Source organism: Nematostella vectensis, chromosome 11 (genome assembly GCF_932526225.1).
Source record: "Nematostella vectensis chromosome 11, jaNemVect1.1, whole genome shotgun sequence".
In the NCBI taxonomy this organism is placed as follows: Eukaryota; Metazoa; Cnidaria; class Anthozoa; order Actiniaria; family Edwardsiidae; genus Nematostella; species Nematostella vectensis.
This window is the reverse complement of record NC_064044.1, coordinates 4,563,063-4,579,246: the sequence shown is the minus strand read 5'-3', so window position 1 is coordinate 4,579,246 and position 16,184 is coordinate 4,563,063. Positions and strand designations below refer to the sequence as shown.

Genomic DNA, 16,184 nt, shown 5'->3' with positions numbered 1-16,184 from the left:
ATTTAAAGGGATAGTGTCACATCCACACTCTTGGGAAGAATAAAGACGATGGATCATGCTGGAATTCGGCAATAAATAGGGGAGACTTTGGCAAGAATAGCGCCACTTCTGTAACATAGAAACCAAGCGAATCTTGACTTTACCTGACAAAGTTCCTGAGTGACTCCATCAGCTTGAGCGTCATGCCTTCGTTCTTTGCACCAAGTGTGCACATCAGCATGTGGGCGTCATTGAACATCTATGGAAAAAGATATCGCATAAGTGCTTTTTTATACATTACTCTAATTTTCTAGACAGAAAAGGAAAGTTAATACATTATAGATTTTTTAACTTTCTACCTATAAAGGTAGAAAGTTAAAAAATCTATACATAAATAAAAAAAACATGGTTATCAAGGACAAACAATATCCAAACAGCGAGAGAATGAATAAAGTAATAACGATGATGATGATGGTGATGATGACGATGATGATGGTGGTAATAAAAAATGATAATGATAACGATCACCTTTTATTTTTGTCAAGAACGATTAATACCAATAGTGTAATATTATCTACTTGTAATATTTGGCCGGAATAACCCAAAAAAGATGACCTAGAATTGTAAAAACAACCCAAATGTATTCAACAATAATAATTACAGAGCATGCGCAATAATGGTAACAGCGGGACGCGCGTTGTGCAGGCTCTAAATAGCTCTGAATATCACACCAATCTACTCACCAGGATGTGATCGTCAGCGTGAGACTCCCACAGCGAGAGCAGCTCGTGCCAGCGATTGCCAACGTTGATACCTGACAGTGCGGGAGAGCTGTGTTATTAAGCTCGCATAAACGAATGGGTGTGATACACCACAAGGAACCCACAGTGATATAGAGTGCTACACACACATGGCGGGAAAGCAGTATTATCGAGCACGCATAGGCGAATAGGCGTGATACACTACAGGGAACCCACCGTAATATAGAGTAATACATAACCAGGGTGGGAGAGCAGCATTATCGAGCACGCATAAGGGAACAGGCGTGATACACCACAGGGAAACCACCGTGATATAGAGGGATACACATACAGGGCGGGAGAGCAGCATTATCGAGCACGCATAAGGGAATAGGCGAGATACACCACAGGGACCCCACAATGATAAACACTTATACACGTACAGGGCGGGTAGGTGGAGGTCGTTTTAGAAATCCATATTGAGGAAAAGAACCAAAGTCAAATTAACGAAGAAGAAGCATAGCTCGTTAGCTGGAGACTGCGCGCACAAATAATCTTAGCCAATACAAAGGTCGCATCTGACTAGCTAATCCGCGCGTCTGAAAATAGCTCTTATTCACAAAAACGGCGTGACACCTACATAATAGCAAAATTGAGGGAAGTTGATTGCACCTACTTATGAACCCCTGATTGGGGCTTCTAGTTTGTTCAACTTCTTGTTTGTACCTTCCATTTGTAATCTGTAGAGCAACGATGACGCGTCCACCAAGTCGAGCATGGCCCCAGACTTACACCGCTGACCAACTTGACTGTCATAGATATCCAGAGCAGCGTCATGTTCACCCTAAATGACGAGGTAAATTCGCAATGTTAAGCTGAACCTGCATATCATGGGCACCGGCGGACCAAGGTTAACAAATTGTGTAAAGTGGAACCTATATATCACGGATACCCTTGGGACCAAGGACTTGGACTTGTTATTGTTTCATGATATAAAATCTAAGTAAGCACCGAAAATTAAAATCTTTTTTCAATTTTAATGAAAAGTATCACAACAGCTTCTCCAAATCAGCCGATGGAAATGGATGCTTTTTCGCACTTGGTATTTTGCTAGAATGACAAAATGGCGGCTGGTAGAGGCTTAACGATGGAAAGAAAGACAGCAGAAAAAGATCATGATTTATAGCGGTACGTTGACACTGGGAGACTTTAGAAAAGGCGTCTGGACAAATACGATGAACATGAAAATGTGTTTATACAGAGAAAAAGAGTATCAGAAATTCGTCAAAATTGGGGGAGGGTAGCCAAGCCCCTCGCCGCCTCCCAACCCTCCTCCCTTGGATTAGGCATTTCCAGATAGTGCTCCCAAAAAGCCAGAAAATTGCTCCCAAAAACACCCAAAACGTGCTTAAAAAGTGTTCCAAAATCAAAATAGTGCTCATTGGCGAAAAGAAAATTACCGTATATTTTTAATTTTTTTAGAAATAAGTTGTGTTTTGTTAAAATTTGAATAAAAGAAAGAATATTGCTTTTATTAAATACATGCATTAGTATATCTTATATTGTTATCCACGAACGGGTAAATCACACTTTAGTGTATAACAACTAACAACTTTATTATAAATGACTTTGTTCTCTTATGTGTTTGTTTACCTTTGTTATTTGGATACTTCTAAAAAACAATGTTCATTTACAAACATCAGCAATGCCAATAATGTCAAACCTGATAACAGACCTTACTTATAACAATCTCATAACGAGAAATAATTACAAATGATTTAAAACAGGAAAACATGGAAAACAGATTTTTTAGATAAGGCATTCTACTATTGTAATAAACTCCACAGGCTACCCAATATTTGTGGTTACCAAAGCACAGCCTACCTATTAAAATGTCGAAATCACCAGTCTTACAGTCTTAGCCTAGTTGAGATAGTATTATTTGTAGTTGAGGAAACTAGAAATGTCTATATAAGACAACAAAACCTAGTAACTTGGGTTAAAAAAGCTGGAAGTTGACTTGTTTACCGAAGACGTGCTCTCTGATCAAAATAGTGCTCCCAAACCCAAATTGCGCTAAAATAGTGCCGAGCACAATCTGGAAAGGCCTAGCTTGAATCCGCCCTTTGTTGACTAATAAACTCTAAGTAAACTTTAATGATGTACCTTTTCCACGTGATAGACAGCCCAATGCCAGAAATTATGACAAGCAAGCATCTCCCCGACCTACAAGTTAGGAACATCAATTGGTAAAACCATGAGGTTTAGATAATTGCAGCGGGTGTTCTATGGGATCTACGGTACAGCCTGCGTAGCAAGCGTTCCTGTCTAGCTCATCGAACTTCTCGTCGGTTTCTGTTTTCTTTTTATTGCGCTCAAAACATACAGGAACGCTTGCTGCACATGCTATCTACGACAAGAACTAACAAAAATCTGTGAGTGCGTTCCTTCTGAAAAACAATAAAAAGTTAGGTGCAGCTTAGGGAATACTAATCATTTAGTTGACATTATTCGCTATCTACATTCACCACTAACTCCCTATTGTTCAATCCCTCGCCGCACCGGTCAGCACTTTACTATGAGATTTAGGGCGTTAATTGATAGAGAAGCAGTGGTCATTTTCTGGGTAACCATAACACGAGGTTCTTTTGGTGTTCTTCTTAACGACTTACGCGAAGAGGCTGAAGAGGCTTATAGCCAAGATGTTGAGCGGGGGGGGGAGGGGGGGGTTCGTTTAACCATAAAGCAGACCATTTTCTCTTAGGTAGATTGTCCTAGCTCGCAGTGGTACTCAATTCCTTCATCAGAGCGGACCTTCCAGTCGAGTGGGGTGGTTCTTCCGAACCACCAGAACCCCCCCCCCCCCCCCTGGCTACGGGCCTGGAAGGGGTAGCTGACGTAGGGAAGCATCTGAAACTGTAAGACCCTTTCCACTCTCCCCCATCTGCTATGAGAACTTAGAGTACTCACGGTCCAATCATCAAGTGTACTGCTCATAAAAGCGATGCCTTCGTCTTGTCGGCCCATCATCTCAAGTACATGAGCCTGTGAATGTGTGGACCAGCAGTCTCTAGGGTTTAGCTTCAATCCCTGTAAGTAAATGAACGAGTGACACAGCGACAACAGAGGTTTTCGAATAGACGACTAACACTTGACAGTATCATGTTACTTTAAACACGAGGTTCCGCTATAAAAGGGAAAGCTCCAGCTCCTCCCGCCCTCGAGCTCAAGAACAATCAGTTATCAATCAGCCGTCAATTAGTCAACATGTCAGGACAATTGCTCTGAGTGCTAAATTCCAATTTCATATTATAAACTTAATAAAATTTCATTCCTACCTTGTCCACTTAAAATGGTTCTATTTATAGTAAAATATTGCTATACCAAGCTTCATGCGCTCTAAAATACGAGCAATTTCCTCACAGTAATTTATGCAGATCGCGATAGTAATTTATGCAGATGCGTTAGATTATGGATAGCGCAAAATTTAAAATTTTGCACCGAAAACGTGAGTAGATAGCGAATCAATCAATCTCTTAACACAACTGTCTTGTTACCTGTGCAGAAAAAGTTTTATTCCAGTCGACTGAGGCTCAGAGATAAGCAATTTTACAAAGGCTTATAATTTGTGACTGCTAGCTTGGCAGTTTATGATTATGATTCCAAATTCGAGCCCGGGGGTGGGAGGAGCTTTCCCTTTTATAGAAGATGCTTGATTATTTTACCCGGAGGATATGGCGATTTCTTCTTCCAGTCTTTGTGCCAAATATCAAATGATCCGTCCAAAGCATGTATACACTAAACTAGCATTTCATGAGACTAGTACAATGTGTAATTCATGAGACTAGTTAACTGTGTATTTCAATTTTCTGCGAACTCTCATGAATAATTTCAAGTTGCTTAACAGCTTTCTAGCTTCCGTCATTCAAACTAAGGAAATTACATTTGCACAATTTTGATTGGCGAGTCAATAAAAACACTTCAATCCAGAAAGCCTACTTTTAAAAATCGTCCTTTGAGTTTGAAGAATTTGCAAAGAGTGCCGTAGCAGGATACGAAATATTGGGGGGGGGGGGGCACAATACATAAACATCAAGAAAATATTGGGGGGGCACAGCCACGCCCCTACTGGTCATTTCCTTTTAATTTTTGAAATATTGGGGGGAGGACACGTGCCCCCATTGCCCAACCCCCTGCTTCGGCCCTGTGAAAACGGCAGTAACCTTTAACGCGTGCTTCTCGGCATCTTGATAACAGTTCGTCTCGACGAGACCGAACGCGTACATGCCATGAAGGTATCTGCAAAATAAATTATTGAGGAAAATCAGTGAGCTTATATTAGGCCATTGGATTTTAGAGATTTTTAAGGGTAGCAGAAAAGCACAAAGGAATAAGAGAGAAACGAATTCTGTTAAGTTCTCTCTTACCTCCGCATTCTTCCTTGCCCAAATTTTATTGCGCAAGTATATTATGACAACCCTTCCTCTCCCTTATGACCCCCTTTCTTTCCTTTATGACCCCCTACCTCTGCTTCACACAAAGCCCTTAGAAAAAAATGTCTTTCCCTATTAGACTTACGAATAAAGTGGCAGATCAGGTCTCCATTTTGGGAGAACTCTTGCGATAGAATCCCTCATCTGAGGTTGGAAACCCAAGTAGAAGTAGGAATCATGGGCTAGCTTGAGAGCCAGCATGTCGGTGGGGTCAGCGGTCAGTATATCTTCCCACACTAGACATGCTCCGGTTGTGTCACTGCAATTATGGTTATTAGTGCAATGCGAACAAAATCCATTTCTTATTTATTGGGCGTGGACATCGTTTGTGTAAGGGGCATGGAACTTCTTTTAAGGAGTAAGCCATACTGGTGATAGTGTAACTCTCCTCTTTTCTAGCTATTTCTCTTATTTTTTTTTTGTAGGCATTATTCAGCCTAAAGGGTTGGGAGGGTGGAGGGGCGGGAGGAGGGGGAGGGGGGTAGGGACACCCTAGGCTCACCTTGCTATGCCCCTGCTTTTATGAGGCATGGCTTTTGTAATAACATCACAAGCCTTTCTTACCCATGAGCGAATTGATTGACAGCTTGAACATGAAGCTTCTCTCGCTGTGTAATCTTACTCTTGGATGCCAGGACTTGAAGGTCGGCAAGGTCCTGCTTCAGTTTTGCATTCACATGTATCCCAGTGTTGGTAGAAATGAGCTCCAGACCAACGCACAGCACTTTGCCCATGACTGTATAAAGCAGTGTATAACATTCACATAAAGGTGTGGTAGTACTAGAACAACAGTTTCTAGCGGTAGTGTATCTACGGGGGGGGGGGCTTAAACTTCCTCTGGTAACCAAGGTTAACACATTGACCCCTCAACCGGCCTGTACCGGCTTTGGGAAGTACCCACAACCCAAAAAATTCATAAATTCAAAATAAACACAACAAGATGAAGATACTCAGGCATCAGTCTAAGGGATAAATGGTCTTGCAGATATGCATCCAACCAAGGTGTTGGCATCTACTCTTAAGCCAAATAATAGCACAGGTTCTTTGACAAATCTCAAATCGAATAAGGAGAGAAAAGCAGAATCACCCCTCTCAATAAAACGCTCAAAATACCACACAAGGGAGAGAGATCAGCAAACACAGCTCAAGACACAAATAGATACCTTTATTCTGATCCTCCAGGTACATTTCCTTGGCCTCAAAACACAATGTCCATTCCTTGAAGGATTGTACAACCACGAAAATATATTTACGTATTGCAAAGCATTCTGGGAGATCCAGGGGAAAATTCACGAGGGGAGGGCCAGTCAACACTCCTCTCCCCAAAGTCAGATGGTTTTTTAGAAGTCTTTCCACCCCGAAGCCAAACAAATAAATTCCAGGTCATACAGACCCAGAATAGCAGTGTAAACAATTTTGGAATCAATTTGGTTTCTGTAATGTTTGGGATTCCTGTTTGTATGACCGCAAGGTTTTCTGGGTAGCAGCAATAAACAACGAGAGTCCGCCATTACTGTTTATTCGTTTTGATCCTAAGGTTTTTCTCAAATACATTACATTTTTTGGCGACGAGGATTTCGGAAATGGCAACCTACGGCAAAATAGACGAATTCGACAGAGATTCTGATTCATGGGAACAGTATATCGAGCGTCTAAACTTCTATTTTGAAGCAAATGGAGTAACTACGTCTGACGATGACTTGAAAATACGCCGTGCAATCCTCCTCAGTTCGGTAGGGAAAAAAACCTACAAATTAATGTCTGATCTGCTGGCCCCAGCGAAACCTGGAGAGAAATCTTATGCTGACTTGTGCACCTTGGTTAAGAGCCATTTCAACCCAAAACCGAGTGAAAGCGTGCAACGGCACAAGTTCAATAACCGTTTCAGATTGAGCGGGGAGAACGTGTCTGACTTTGTAGCGGCTCTACGAAACATGGCAGAATACTGCAATTTTGGTGGCAGTCTGGAAAATATGCTGCGTGATCGTCTGGTGTCTGGAATTAACAATGAAAGAATCCAAAGGCGTTTGCTATCAGAAGAGAACTTAACTTTCAAAAAAGCTTACGACATTGCTTCGTCTATGGAAACGACCGCACAGCACATGGCCGATCTTCAATCTGCTCCTTCTACGTTAAGTTCAACGCCTGCATCTGTAAAAAAGGTCAGTTCTTCGCCCTTACCGCGTTCTAAAAGCGAAAATAAAGAGTGTTATCGTTGTGGAAAAAATCACCACCCGTCAAAATGTCGTTTCAAAGAGGCCACGTGCCATTATTGTAAAAAGAAAGGACATATTGTTGCCAAATGTCTCAAAAAAGCAAAAAAGTCGTCCGAGACAACCAAGCCAAATTCAAACCACCATCCAAAACAAGGGAAACCAGCAATTCATGTCCTGGATACTGATAAAGAAATAGAAGATGAAGATATATATCCATTGTTTGCTATCAGTCAAGGCAACCGCCAAAATCCGTATTTAGTAGATGTTGAATTAAATGGTCTTAAAGTTCAAATGGAACTGGACACTGGTGCATCACTTTCAGTAATCGGAGAGGACATTTTTGATCAATTGAAGAACATTGAGGGTTCATCTCTCAATCTGCAAGATACCAAGCTAACCTTGAAAACATACACCGGGGAGACAATTCCAGTTTTAGGAAAGCTTGTAGTGGAAGTAAAGTACAAGGACTTCTTTGAACACTTGCCAGTTATAGTTGTACAAGGCAAGGTGCCCAGTCTCTTTGGACGAGATTGGTTACAACATGTGAAGTTGTCATGGCCAGAGATTTTCCTAGTTCAAGTTGTATCCCCTGATGTGTCTGACCTGCTAAAGAAACATGAAAATTTATTCAAGGAAGGACTAGGGACAATTCAAGGAGTGAAAGCAAAGATATACGTTGATCCTCAAGCCAAACCCAAGTACTTCAAACCTCGCACGGTAGAATATGCACGACGTCAGAAGGTAGAGAGAGAATTGGACCGTTTGTTAGAAGAAGGAACAATTCGTCCAGTTCAATTTTCGGAATGGGCAACACCCATTGTGCCCATTGTCAAATCTGATGAGTCTATACGCATTTGTGGAGACTTCAAAGTTACTTTGAACCAAGTTAGCAAACTTGACAATTACCCAATTCCTAAAACAGAGGATCTGCTAGCTCAACTTGGAGGTGGAGTGCAGTTTACAAAACTAGATCTGAGTCAAGCTTATCAACAACTTGAGTTAGATGAAGAATCAAAGAAGTACACCACTATCACCACTCATAAAGGCCTATTTGAGTACAATAGACTGTGCTACGGCATTGCCTCGGCCCCCGGGATTTTCCAACGCACAATGGAAAATTTACTGCAGGGTATTCCGAATGTTGTAGTACGAATAGATGATATTCTCATTGCCGGGAAGACATCAGCAGATCATCTCAAAAGTCTAACAGAAGTCCTGTCACGTCTGGACAAAGCGGGCGTCCGTCTTAAACGTTCGAAGTGCATTTTTCAAGCACCTGAAGTCACTTACCTGGGACACCGCATAGACAAAGATGGTATCCACCCCCTTGACGAGAAAATCAAAGCAATTCAAGAGTCACCGAGACCTTCTAATCTGAAAGAACTGCAAGCCTTTTTAGGCATGCTTAACTATTACGCTTGTTACATACCTAACATCACTACAATACTATCTCCTTTACATCAGCTGTTAGTCAAAGACACACCTTGGAACTGGAGTGAAGCACATGAAAAATCTTGGAACCAAGCCAAGTCCACACTTTACTCTTCACAACTTCTAGTGCATTACAGCTTGGAAAGAGAGTTAACCCTTGCTTGTGACGCATCACCATATGGTCTTGGTTGTGTTATTTCACATGTGATGGATGATGGGACTGAACGTCCTATTTCATATGCCTCACATACTCTGTCTCCAGCCGAAAAGAACTATTCACAGCTCGACAAAGAGGCAGCAGCCATCATGTTCGGGGTGAGGAAGTTCCACTCATACTTATATGGACGGAGTTTTACCATCTACACTGATCACAAACCCCTGCTGGGTCTGCTACAGTCAACTAAACAAATACCGACCTCAGCCTCACCACGCATATTGAGGTGGGCGGTATTCCTGTCAGGCTACTCATACACTTTAGTATATCGAGAAGGCCAGAAAAATGGTAATGCCGATGGCCTGAGCCGGCTGCCATTGCCAAATGAAACCAGAAATGTTCCAGTGCCTGGCGACATTATGTTTGTAATGAATCATCTTGAAGTCAACACACCCGTTAAAGTCAAGGACATTGAGCGTTGGACCTCAAAAGATCCTATTCTTAGTGCAGTACGACACCAAGTAATGTCCGGTTGGCCCAATTCAAATGATCGCATTGAGTTCAAGCCCTACTCTTATAGAAAGCACCAACTTAGCTGTCAGGATGGCTGTCTACTCTGGGGCTCTCGCGTAGTCATTCCTCCTCAAGGAAGAGTCAAGCTTCTCCAGGAACTACATAATGGACATCCTGGAATGGTTCGCATGAAAATGTTAGCCCGAAGCTATTTCTGGTGGCCTGGCCTGGACGCGGATATTGAGCAAAAGGTGAAAGATTGCACAAGCTGCCAAAGTAATGCTAAGGCACCTTCTACTGCACCCCTACATCCGTGGGAGTGGCCGTCTAGACCTTGGTCTCGCATACATATTGACTATGCAGGACCTTTCGAAGGACACATGTTCCTGGTGATCGGTGATGCCTATAGTAAGTGGATCGAGGTATTCAAGACAAACTCCAGTACTGCTGCAGTAACCATCCAGAAGTTAAGAGAATGCTTCTCAGTACATGGACTGCCTGATATCATTGTATCTGATAATGCAACTGCCTTCATAGGTGAAGAATTTGCCCTTTTTATGTCTGAGAATGGCATAAAACACATCACTTCAGCACCTAAACACCCAGCATCCAATGGATTTGCTGAAAGATATGTTCGCACTTTCAAGGAAACAATGAAGAAGATGGGAGGGGAAAAGGAAAACTTAGACACGAAGTTAAGCAGATTTCTACTAAGCTATCGTACCACACCTCATGCAACCACTGGTAAAACACCTGGTGAGCTATTAATGAACCGGAAGCTGAAGACGCGCTTGGACCTGGTAAACCCCCTTAGTCAGGACACAATTCGCACTCGTGTAGAAGATAAACAGCTCGCACAGAAGAAACAACACGACAATCTAGTGCCACTCAGAGAATTTCAAGTGAATGACCCAGTATTTGTCAAGAATTTTTCATATGGTCCAAAGTGGTTATGTGGAACAATTATTCAACAGTCAGGACCGGTTTCGTATGTCGTTCAACTCAGTTCAGGTGGAGTGTTTCGACGACATGTTGACCATCTTCGCCTGAGGACAAGCACACCCACAGTCGCCAATGATCTTCAGAGTTCAACAGAATTGGCCCAAGTTCCAATGCAAACAACTGTACCCAAGCAGATTCCAGAGGAATTTAAGGAACCTGAGGTAACAGTTCCAGAACCTTCATTGGAACCGAAGAAGACAGAGCTTCCAGCTTCTGAACCTGCAAGTACTCTGCGAAGAAGTACTCGACTCAAAACCACACCTACTCACCTCAAAGACTATGTATGTTAATTTTAAGCAGCATATCACACACTGTGTACATTTTTCCGGATCTGATGGATTGACAACTTGTCAAGAACTTGTCATGGACATTGTTGTTGTTTTTTACTTATTGACATGTTGTGTGTATAAATTTGATAGTTTTACTGGCCTCAGCAAGCAAGTATCTTTTAGTTGTAAACTTGGGTGGGGCAGTATGTAATGTTTGGGATTCCTGTTTGTATGACCGCAAGGTTTTCTGGGTAGCAGCAATAAACAACGAGAGTCCGCCATTACTGTTTATTCGTTTTGATCCTAAGGTTTTTCTCAAATACATTACAGTTTCAGAAAAGACAGCATTTAGGAGAGCTGTGGTGATTCGTTAGAAAATTATTTTCTCATCTGGGCAAAGCCAAACAAGAAAAAATCATCATGAATCCACCTTTGCTTGCAAATATCCATAAGCAAAGCACTCAATTATGCCCCAAAAGACTTCATGATGTTCTGAGACACTCTCCTAATATGCTCATAGCTGTATTTTTTATGAAAAATACAAGCAACCATCAACTTGTGCTGGCTTCAGCACATAGACGAGGGATTAAAAGTGGGGACCGCAAAGCACTGTTGGAAAGCTTGGATACCGCTGACTAGGTGCAGCTGTGTTTGACTTTGACGGGCTGTATAAAACTCAGAATAGGGGGGGAGGTATCTGTTTTCAGTCTGTTTTTTGTAAATTCAGCTCCAAAAAAGCCAGGAGTCAATGGGTTAAAGTTGCACACAAAAAACACACATACAGAATTGTTCTCTTAGATGCATGCACGAGACATCCCTGTCAAGCATCATGTTGCCGGCATTGTGGATCTAAATCACCCTATTGGCAGCCCACAGAAGCTAGTAATGCAGGGAAAGTGGGGAGATAGGCAGACTTACCAGGCTCTGACCTCTTTAATGAGCTGATACACGGGTGGATTGGGTGGATATCCAGCCCCCCCCCCCCCCCCCCCCCTGTGTGAGTAACCTTGCTTGCAGATAATAAATGTCTGAGGGACCGGAGGTACTGTCCATGTGCCTTCACCTGCTTGACTTTGCTGACGCGACAAATTCATTTCAGCTTGAAGTATTGTCTATCTGGCTGGATTCATTGTTGTTATCTGTTGATTTCCTTAAAATTCTTTATATTTTTTAGTGAACTCTCTGACTATAGAGGCGAGGTTCTCTCAGCCAGCCACAAGATCTGCCCAACGCCCCTATCACCCCCTGGGTGCCACCTTCTCACTTACCAAAGCTTGGGTCTGCTTGCGTTAGCTTCTTCACTGTTTCCTCTATCCCCCCAACAGATTTATCATCATACCAGCCTGTGTACTAGAGGGTAAACTCTCTATTTATCCTTATTAATTCAATAGATAGTAATGGATATACAGGGTGGAGCTTTGTTTAGTACCACATGATTAGCCTCATTCCCTTTTCTCCCGATAAATCAAGCAATAATAATTCCATTATAAAGAATATCTGTTTTTGATGAATGCATTAAGCAGATATATAATAAAAATATAATAGATAAGGAAAGAGTTGAGTATAAGAAAAGCAGGTACAGAATATCAAAAGAATTTTATCAGCATCAACATAACTTTTAGCCTGGCATCAAGGATTGGGATTCCGTCATTTATGACACTCTAAAGTGAACCCTTTTTCATAAAAAAAGGACAATTTTGATCTTAGCTGTGTTCTGTGGTCAGGCATGAGTTGTATGGTGGCTGTCTTGTGGTGCCTTTTACGTCTTCTACTCAACCATGTAGTATCTAAACTCTATTGTAATTCAGCATTCCAGCTGACAAGAGGGTTATATAGATTCCTAGATTTATTCATTTATTTCTATTATTCAATTGTGTATAATGCAGAGCTGTAGCAGGCCACATTAGATTAGGGGGCACAATACAGAAACATTAAGAAAATGTTGGGGGAGGGAGCACATCCAGGCCCCTACCGGTCATTTCCCTTTTTTTATATTAGGGGGGGGGGGCACATACCCCCAGTGCCCCACCCCCTGCTAAGGCCCTGATAATGCCATAACAAATCCAATCTGAGAGGGGAACATTTTACCTTGGTTAGTTCATTGGGCCAGCACAAAGATAGACAAATCTTTCAAACAAACCTGAGTTAAAGCAGCATCATACAGTTTAACAGCTTCATTGCTAGTTGTAGAAAACAACAATCCCTCATCCTTCCATGCCTATAGTAATAAAAAACATTTTTTTCATTGTAACAAATGATAAATCTATATCAGGCCAATAAAGAAGAAATTTCCAAAAGTTTCCATAATGTCCTGCCCCCCTTAACTCTCCGCCCCAACTTTGGAAAGGCACCCAAATGAAAGAAAATTAACCATAGCAAGCAGGGGCAGTTCCAGAAGTTTAAAGGTGGGGGGGGGGGGAGGGAGCAAGAGTTTCAAGAAAGGGGGGATTCATTCTTTAGATTTTCTTATGTTTCTTGTTATTTATAAGACAGATGTCTGAAAATAGGGGGGTGGGGCCTGTTTTCCCACCCCTAGATCCACCCCTGACAAGCAAGCGAAATCTTGCAATGCAAGAAAAGTCAAAATATTGAAAAGTATTCTATTTTTTTTTTTATAAATTCAAGATGTAAGGTGGTTACCAAGATAAGATACCCAACCTACTGGATAAATGGTCCACCCCTCCCCCAACACAAAATTATCAGTAAGGACAGGGGCTCATAAGTAGGGGCAATCAAATTCCCCACATTCTGGTACTATGTAGGTGTCACGGCGTTTCCCAGGATCAGGCTATTTTTAGATGCGGGGATTAGCCAGTCAGATGCTTCATTTGTGCTGACATTTTGGTTGAGCTCAACTGAACGGGCAGTCTCAGACAAAAAGCTATGTTTTCTCTTTGGTACTTTGACTTTCGTTGCTCTCTTCTTCAATATGAATCCAACTTTGCCTACTTATTTGAATACTGGCTTGCAATTCTTTTGTTGATCAAACAAAACCGACGTATGAAGGATAAAAAATATTCTTTCTAACTGAAATTTGCGTGTGAAGCCTCATTTGAGCGCGATCAACATAGCTGATTGGCCCATTCATGCGCTGATTGGCCCATTCATGCGCTGATTGGCCCATTCATGCGCTGATTGGCCCATTCATGCGCGCGGCTTAAAAAATAGCCTGACCCTAGGAAATGCTGTGACACTTATATAATACAGATGATTGCCGCTACTTATAAGCCCTTGGTATGGATAATTTTAAAAAAATCAATTAAATCTTTCTCAATTGAAGATTATTATAGTTCTAAGTGAAAAAGTTCCGAATGACTGATATTGTTTCGCTTTCTGAGTTTATAAAAATACATTTAAATCTTTAGCATCTACCACGACAAATTATAGGCCACAAGAAAAAATGCAACCATTTTGACAGATGATTGACACCTGTCAGATTTGAACAAGGCCTTTGTTATACCACCTGTCAAATAGCCTGAATCTATTTCAAGAGCGATAAGCAACGAGTTTCGTAGAAAATGATATTGCTATAATATTGCTATACTATATATCTACGAAAATATTATTGTCCCATAGGAGGCTAAGACATGTGACGTGTCGTGGAAAATCAATCAGTCGACAATTTTGGACGGATTGAATATCTTTGAAATCAATTTGTTCAAGTATTCGGCTAAATGAAATACCTAGTAAGTTACTCTTAAATTTCTAAGTAACTTATATTATAATAACTTATATACTTATAATAAAGTTTAGACTTATTAACATGCGGGTCGATGACACGAATCGATGAGCAAAAGAGTTATAAAATGTTAATCCTACCCCCTCTTAACAAAACTAAATTACTAAGAAAATTACCTGCAAATCCCTCCAGTTTGTGTGCATGTAGGACATATCTTACAGCAAGAATTGTATACGTTTCCGTGCTTGGAGTTGATCATACAATACTACCACAGGAAACCAGATTTCTGTTAGATTAGCTCCTCCCGATTTGTTGGGATTCCTGTGCCAGAAACATTACGTCATGTTTACCTTCGTGTTTACGATATCCTGCTTGTTTTCATGTTTTGGGTTTCGATAATATGTTGCAACAATGGTAGTTAATACATATCTAGAAAAATATTATGAATTAATGAGCTGGTCAATATTTTTTCCTTCCGGAGCTATAGTTTTTTTTTTCCATCTAAAAACACAACTGGGTTCGTCAGCCATTTTGAATGAGGCTACTTCTTTTATAACTAGCGATAATTATATCAGAACTCCTGAGACTTGGTGATTACAATTCCTAAGGCAACAATGGGACAAAAACTAATAAATTTAGTCATTCAGAGGACTTGTCTTGATTTGTTTAGTAAGTTTATCGGGAGTATTACAAATTGCAGATGGCAAGGATAAGTCTACAATTAGTACATACATATTAATACGTTTTTATTAAGTTTTCTATTTCTATTGTTTATTAAGCAAATAAGCGATATTGTATGGCACAAGCCCAAGTCATTTTGGTTTTTAATAGCTACACTTCTGTGATAAGTTGATTTGATTAAATAAAGGCACCGTAAAGAAAAAAAAATATGCGCTTTAGAATTATAAAACCTAAAGAAGTTGTTTCTGGAGACGTTTTTGTTGGCGTTGCATTAAAATGTTTTAAAAAAGTCTGAAGTTAGCGATTTTATAGAAATGGATGAAAACGCATAAAACTACAAAATCTTTTAAACAACTCAAACTTCGCAAGTACTGCCGAAATTGCACAGTCATCTAGGATATAAATTTAGACCCTCTGTCTTCGATTGTTATCTAGAAATTGCGTTTGATTAAGAAAATAAATGACGGCACATCAATATAAAACCAGCTGCTACTAAACTAAACGGAACCAGAATAATACTATTGGTGGAAATTTTTTTCTCGTACATGTCTGCCTTTTCTTCCTACTTCGTTTTTTCTTACTTCGTATAATAATGGAGTAAACTCATCATCATAGCTATCAGGCTTGGACAATGCATTAAATAGATAATTGCTTGAATTCAATTTACTGTAATCAAGCAAATTACTTCTACGATTAAAAAAAAATATATACCAAGAAATGAGTCATATCCGTTTCATTTCCCTTGTTAGTTTTTTTTTAGTACTGCCCCTCACGAGGTGTTCTCTTAATAACGAAAAGTCAATACACAAGGGTGTCACCTCTTAAGAGCACCCGGCTACCTGTTTTCTCCGGTTGACTTCAAATCTTCAACGAATAATTCCATACATAAATCATCTTGAAGGATGCAATACGGCACGCAGACCATAAACTCTTTAACACGAGGCGAACTAGTCCATTGTTCATCATTTAAAACTACCTTTAAACTGAGTCATCGAATGGAGCAAACTGATATACTTTCCTGTGTTTT

General features: G+C 40.7%; 2 protein-coding genes across 2 annotated transcripts in view; one reads left to right on the top strand and one right to left on the bottom strand.

Moving 5' to 3' along the window:
- Nucleotides 1-14,785, bottom strand: part of LOC5500894 (tetratricopeptide repeat protein 38) — a 17,253-nt gene extending 2,468 nt beyond the window's left edge. The window contains exons 1-11 of the mRNA XM_048734257.1: nucleotides 14,653-14,785; nucleotides 12,938-13,015; nucleotides 12,066-12,147; nucleotides 5,777-5,948; nucleotides 5,298-5,471; nucleotides 4,943-5,018; nucleotides 3,690-3,809; nucleotides 2,886-2,945; nucleotides 1,446-1,563; nucleotides 723-793; nucleotides 144-238 (exon numbers count right to left, since the gene is read on the bottom strand). Coding sequence (XP_048590214.1) covers nucleotides 144-238; nucleotides 723-793; nucleotides 1,446-1,563; nucleotides 2,886-2,945; nucleotides 3,690-3,809; nucleotides 4,943-5,018; nucleotides 5,298-5,471; nucleotides 5,777-5,948; nucleotides 12,066-12,147; nucleotides 12,938-13,015; nucleotides 14,653-14,688 — 1,082 coding nt within the window. The 5' untranslated portion in view covers nucleotides 14,689-14,785. The remainder of the gene's footprint in view (nucleotides 1-143; nucleotides 239-722; nucleotides 794-1,445; nucleotides 1,564-2,885; nucleotides 2,946-3,689; nucleotides 3,810-4,942; nucleotides 5,019-5,297; nucleotides 5,472-5,776; nucleotides 5,949-12,065; nucleotides 12,148-12,937; nucleotides 13,016-14,652) is intronic.
- Nucleotides 6,677-10,962, top strand: LOC125573628 (uncharacterized protein K02A2.6-like). Its single transcript, XM_048734256.1, has one exon. The coding sequence runs from the start codon at nucleotides 6,796-6,798 to the stop codon at nucleotides 10,816-10,818; it is 4,023 nt and encodes a 1,340-aa protein (XP_048590213.1). The 5' UTR covers nucleotides 6,677-6,795; the 3' UTR covers nucleotides 10,819-10,962.
- Nucleotides 14,786-16,184: the final 1,399 nt, after the last annotated feature.

Bases quoted from the DNA above. Each gene is read 5' to 3' on its own strand.
- LOC125573628 (XM_048734256.1), top strand. From the start codon at position 6,796: ATGGCAACCTACGGCAAAATAGACGAATTCGACAGAGATTCTGATTCA.